The 6,283-nt window shown below is 34.0% G+C and overlaps 2 protein-coding genes across 2 annotated transcripts; both read left to right on the top strand.

Moving 5' to 3' along the window:
• The first annotated feature begins 2,361 nt into the window (after nt 1–2,361).
• LOC139859766 (uncharacterized) lies at nt 2,362–2,886 on the top strand. Its single transcript, XM_071848540.1, has one exon. The coding sequence runs from the start codon at nt 2,362–2,364 to the stop codon at nt 2,884–2,886; it is 525 nt and encodes a 174-aa protein (XP_071704641.1).
• A 126-nt stretch (nt 2,887–3,012) lies between these two features.
• LOC139859765 (uncharacterized) lies at nt 3,013–5,046 on the top strand. The gene is made up of 3 exons (XM_071848539.1): nt 3,013–3,356; nt 3,709–3,934; nt 4,972–5,046. The coding sequence occupies exons 1-3, from the start codon at nt 3,013–3,015 to the stop codon at nt 5,044–5,046; spliced, it is 645 nt and encodes a 214-aa protein (XP_071704640.1).
• The last annotated feature ends 1,237 nt before the right edge of the window (nt 5,047–6,283 follow it).

Here is a 6,283-nt window from a genome sequence, read left to right as displayed (position 1 = left end):
TTGAAGAATGAAAGTGTTTGTAGGTGTTTTTGGTCGTTGGTGTATGGATTGGATATAAAGGATATGTAATTTTGTTTTCATGTAAATAAGTCATGAATGATTACTCATATTTTTGTAATCTTATGAGATATTTCATGCTAGTTGCCAAATGATGGTTCCCACATGTGTTAGGTGACTCACATGGGCTGCTAAGAGCTGATCATTGGAGTGTATATACCAATAGTACATACATCTAAAAGCTGTGTATTGTACGAGTACGAATACGGGTGCATACGAGTAGAATTGTTGATGAAACTGAACGAGGATGTAATTGTAAGCATTTTTTGTTAAGTAGAAGTATTTTGATAAGTGTATTGAAGTCTTTCAAAAGTGTATAAATACATATTAAAACACTACATGTATATACATTTTAACTGAGTCGTTAAGTCATCGTTAGTCGTTACATGTAAGTGTTGTTTTGAAACCTTTAGGTTAACGATCTTGTTAAATGTTGTTAACCCAATGTTTATAATATCAAAAGAGATTTTAAATTATTATATTATCATGATATTATGATGTACGAATATCTCTTAATATGATATATATACATTAAATGTCGTTACAACGATAAACGTTACATATATGTCTCGTTTCAAAATCATTAAGTTAGTAGTCTTGTTTTTACATATGTAGTTCATTGTTAATATAATTAATGATATGTTTACTTATCATAATATCATGTTAACTATATATATAACCATATATATGTCATCATATAGTTTTTTTACAAGTTTTAACGTTCGTGAATCACCGGTCAACTTGGGTGGTCAATTGTCTATATGAAACCTATTTCAATTAATCAAGTCTTAACAAGTTTGATTGCTTAACATGTTGGAAACATTTAATCATGTAAACATCAATCTCAATTAATATATATAAACATGGAAAAGTTCGGGTCACTACAGTTTTGATGTGATAGCTTTTGAAGTTTGAACGAGATTTGGGTAGTTTAACCCCCAAACATTATGCTCTATTGTCGTTTGGAATTTAAACTAGTGTGGTCGAAACTTACATTTTGTATGAAACTCGTATTTCGGCCATATGTGGGCCCGGTTCGTAAAACTTGTTTTATTTTTGAAACGTGTTAGTTTTACATATTAGAACATGTGGTGAAAAGCGTTTCATCTAAATATGTCGGGAAGTGGGAGATCTTTATTTGAAAATTGACAAAACCGGTCAGAAGTTGAATTGGCCTGTGCGCGCCGCACACCCTAAGGTGCTGCGCGCCGCGCACTACACTGTATATAAATTTTTTTTTTGCATGTTCGATTGTATAACGGGTTGGGTTGTTACAAGTATTTGGATGATAATCCTCTTTCTGTTGATGCTCGTATTCGTGAAGGAGATGTGTTGCGCAGATTTAATGAGGCCGTCTTGGAAGAAGAGTCATTTCTAAAACAAAAGGCAAAAATCGAATGGTTGCGAGTGGGAGATAGCAACTCTAGCTATTTTCACAAAGTGGTGCGTGGAAGAATCCATCGTGGCAGAATTCAGTCTATCGAAAACCACCATGGCAACATGATTGAAGGCAATCAGGTGCCACAAATTTTTGTTTCTCTTTTTTCTAATTTTCTTGGTGCAGATTCAATATGTAATGACATTGTGGAGCCTCATATTTTATTTTCAAAGAAGATTGATGTGGCAAAAGCTGTAGCTATGATCAGTGATGTTTCTGACTCAGAAATAAAAGCGGCATTGTTTGATATTGGGGATAATAAATCCCCAGGTCCGGATGGTTATTCATCGACATTTTTCAAAAAAACTTGGGACATTATCGGAGAAGATGTTACTACCGCAATAAAAGATTTCTTTCATAACGGCCGTTTATTGAAAGAAATTAATCACACAGTTCTTGCTCTTCTTCCAAAAGTTCAATCGCCTTCAAAGGTCTCGGACTTTAGACCGATTTCGTGCTGCAATGTCATCTACAAATGCATAAGTAAAGTCTTAACGAATCGTATTAAATCAAGTCTTGATGATGTGGTGAGTTTGAATCAATCGGCTTTCATTCCTGGGAGAAGAATTTCGGATAACATTCTCCTAACGCAAGAAATTATGAAAAATTATCATGTGGATAAGGGAGTCCAGAGATGTGCGTTTAAAGTGAACATTCAAAAAGCATATGATACAGTTGATTGAAAATTTTTGAAAGCGACTTTGAAGGGTTTTGGTTTTCCTAATATGATGATTAAATGGATCATGAGTTGTGTCACTTCTACTCCTTTTTCTATTAACATTAACGGAGAGATGCATGGTTACTTCAAAGGAAAAAAGAGGTCTTCGACAAGGTGACCCTATATGCCATATTTATTTACTCTGGTGATGGAGGTTCTCTCTTTGATGTTGTCTAGAAAGGTTTCGCAAATGCAGGATTTCAAATATCATCCTAAATGTGAGCATTTGAAAATTATCAATTTATGCTTTGCAGACGATTTGTTTCTTTTTTCTAAAGCAGATGTGGAATCGGTCAAAGTTATAAGAGATGCATTGGAGGAATTTAAGGCGTGTTCGGGTTTAACTCCGAGTCTTCCTAAGAGCACGACTTTCTTCGCCAATGTTCCTTCCAATCTCAAAGTGCAGATTTTACAGATTCTTCCTTTTGATGAAGGTACTTTGCCGGTTCGGTATTTGGGTGTTCCACTTGTCTCGTCTCGCCTTTTATATCGTGACTGCAAAATTCTAGTAGAAAGAGATAAGAAAAAAGTTGACGACTGGAAGAATAAATTTCTCTCGTTTGCCGGAAGAGTTCAACTCATTGTTTACGTGTTAACCTCGATGCAAGTATATTGTTCATCAGTTTTCATCCTTCCGGAGGCCATTATCAAAGACATTGAGAAAATATTGTGAGGTTTTTAATGGTGTCAAGGAGATCTAAAAAGAGGTAAAGAAAAAGTGAAATGGGATGATTTGTGTCTTCCAAAAGATGAAAGTGGGTTAGGCATTAAAAGGTTGAAATATTGGAATATTTCGCTTATGGCGAATCATGTTTGGCGAATCTTGAATCACAAAGAGTCCTTGTGGGTTAAGTGGATTCACGCATATCATTTACATGATAAATCGTTTTGGGATGTTCAAATTAGACCGGATGCCAGTTGGAGTTGGAGAAAGATTCTTCTAACACGCAATGTGATTCATAAGCATTTCTTCCATCAAATTAACATCGGTCACAACACTCTTGCTTGGTTTGATGTGTGGAATGAAATTGGGCCTCTAACTAATTTGATCTCATGGCATGATATTAATGGTGCCGGTTTCAATGCTTACTCTTCTGTGCATGATGTCATTGATAATGGTCAATGGTTGTGGCCTATGGCATGGTACATTAATATCCAAGTTTACTTCAAGTTAATGTTCCTGTTTTAAATAACTCAGTGGATACTATTAAATGGAAAAGTGTTGATGGCTCGTTGCATATTTTTTCGGTTGCTAAAGCATATGAAGATATCTTTCCAAGTCGCTCAAAAGTGGAGTGGTTTCATTTTGTTTGGTTTTCTCAATGTATTCCGCGCCATGCTTTTGTTGTGTGGTTACTTATTCGAGAAAATCTAAAAACTCAGGATAAGTTAAAAGAATGGGAAATCCATGATAATCAAGTGCTTCGGTGTCCTTTTGTCAAATGTGCCTGGATTCTCAGAATCATTTATTTTTTGATTGTGGTTATTCTCGAAGTGTTTGGGATAAGGCGAAGACATTTATTAGCAGTACAGTGCATCACAATAATTGGTTGCAGATTTTGCAACAGTTGGCTTCTGGTTCGATCAATAATGCATCATTCATGGTTTCGAAGCTTATGTTTGCGGCCTCAATTTATTTGAATTGGCAAGAACGTAATAGCAGGTTGTTTAAAGGAAAAAGGCGATCGAGCGAAAGGCTTTTTGAGGATATCTATTCAACAGTTCGTTTAAAGCTCTTGTCAGTTCGTTTCAAGGAGTTGGGACAAGCTAAACAATTGAAGATAGCTTGAAAATTAGCTTAATTGGTTGTATTTCTTGTTTGTGTTGGCTTTATTTTGCCTAGTGTGGTCTGTGTTAGCTTTGGTGGTCTTTTTGTAGCGATAAGGCATTCTTATTGCTCCTGCTCTTCATTGTAATTCTTTATTCTTTTATTATTATTAATAAAAGCTTCGCCGGGGTAACCCTTTACCCAAAAAAAAATTAATGGCTTCATTAACTTATTAAGATGGGCTTATTAATTAACCCATTAACTAGAGTAGGGTGGGCCCTGGTAATCTTAGTCCAATTAAGATAAGCCCAAGTAATTAACAATTCACTAAACATAGTTAAGCAAATGAAGAACTAAGTAATTGTCATTAAGAAATAACAATTAGAATTAAGTAGTCATAACGCTCCAATTATGACCAAAGTTTAACGTGTACCAAGTACGTATCTCGTTCTAAACGACTAGTGACACTAACGGTCGTAAGAGCATTCGAGGATCAAGTTAAGTAATTAAGTGCTTAATAACACGTTGTAAGGTATAAACAAAAGTAATTAACATGGATAATGATCCCAGAATATTATCTAGCTCAGTACGCACATATACGCAGATTCGTGAAAGTATAAAGTATAAATATAAGTCAAAAAAGTCGGGTCGTTACATATTGTATAGGTATATATGTAAGTGTTACTATATATATATTGTGATTATGATATAGCTAGTATTTGAATGCGCTTACTAACTTATTCAGTATTTGTTCTCAGGTGATACGGAAGGAGAAGACTCGGTGACATTAGACTACCGAGTGCTGCCGGTATCGGTGAGTGGGTTTATCTCTGGATAAAGTTTTAGTAGAAGATGTGCTACTATTGTTTACTCTATTTACTAGATTAGTGTTATATCTGATTGCCATGTTTAGATAATGGTTAACATGTTAGTGAATTTTTACATGTTGATGATATTGTGTGACATTATGTGCATTGTGTTTGACGTCAGCCGAATGAGACTGGGGAGGTTAGAGTCCATATGAGGTCAATCGAGCTGGAGGAGCTTGGGTCCAAAGGCTACTGATTATTGAGTATAGTTTGAATGATGCATCCCCTGCATCTGCGTCTGGATGACTATACTGTGAATCGAGTAGCGAGGACTATCGGTAGTGTAACGACCTGGATTTTCCCAATCGTTTTATACTTATGAGATTAATATTTACATAAATTAAACCTTACCAACATGATAAGCAATCCAAATTGCTGAGACTTGTGTTTTTGAAAAGAGTTTTACACAACGTTTGACCGTCCAATTTAACCGATGATATCACGAACTATATAACATATGATAATTATATGTTTGTGTATATATATGTATTTATATATATTTAACATGATCTAAGGATGGTTTAACATCTCATTGTGTACTAATGACAATGAGTTATAAGTATATTTTGAAACTACTAACTTAAGTTTTCAAAACGATAACTATACGTAACATTCTTTGATATATATACTTATAACCTATAATGCTTATACATGTATCGTATATATAATGTATTTAATCACTTTTTAAGGACTTAAATACATAAAACAATATAAGTATATTCACAAAAGATAGCTATATTTAAATTCTCATTCCGTTTCCTCAAGATTTCTATACGTATATCTAGGGTATATGTACCCGTATCATACCCAGCTTCTATATGTATTTACTATTGGTATATACACATCAAATCAACATCCTAATCAACATTATTACTACCCTAGATATGAGGTAACTAGGATTTGTCAAGTAGTATGAATTATTAGTAAGAAAACAAAATTAGGAATCCTTTTCTTTCTTTATAAACTAAAAACGTTTTTATGAATGAACACCATTTCTTCACTCCATTTTCTCATACCTACACCCTCATTTCTCTCTAAAAATACTCCTAACTTAATACTTGATCATCTCCAACCATTTTCCCCATCATTTAGCTTCAATTACAAGCCTTAAACACCATAAGAAAACTCTTTCAAGAACATATCAAAATAACCACCCATTTGAAGAAGTATACTTCCAACCTTTTGATCTAACTCCACCACTCTTTGATTCCAAGATTTTTTCTTATCTCTTACAGTAACTTTGTCTAAGTAACTTGAGGTAGTAACCTTGTTCATAATCTTGTTCGATTCATAATTATATAGCTATCTTATTTTATGTTGTAAAATTTTAACAACAAGAACATAGTTTGAATGATTTCAAACTTGTTTGCAAACTAAATAGATCCTTCTAACTTAACTTTTAAAACACTTCAAGACCTATAATATATCATAAT

The sequence above is a fragment of the Rutidosis leptorrhynchoides genome, chromosome 7 (assembly GCF_046630445.1).
Source record: "Rutidosis leptorrhynchoides isolate AG116_Rl617_1_P2 chromosome 7, CSIRO_AGI_Rlap_v1, whole genome shotgun sequence".
In the NCBI taxonomy this organism is placed as follows: Eukaryota; Viridiplantae; Streptophyta; class Magnoliopsida; order Asterales; family Asteraceae; genus Rutidosis; species Rutidosis leptorrhynchoides.
The sequence above is the reverse complement of the archived record's forward strand: the minus strand, read 5'-3'. Positions and strand labels throughout refer to the sequence as shown.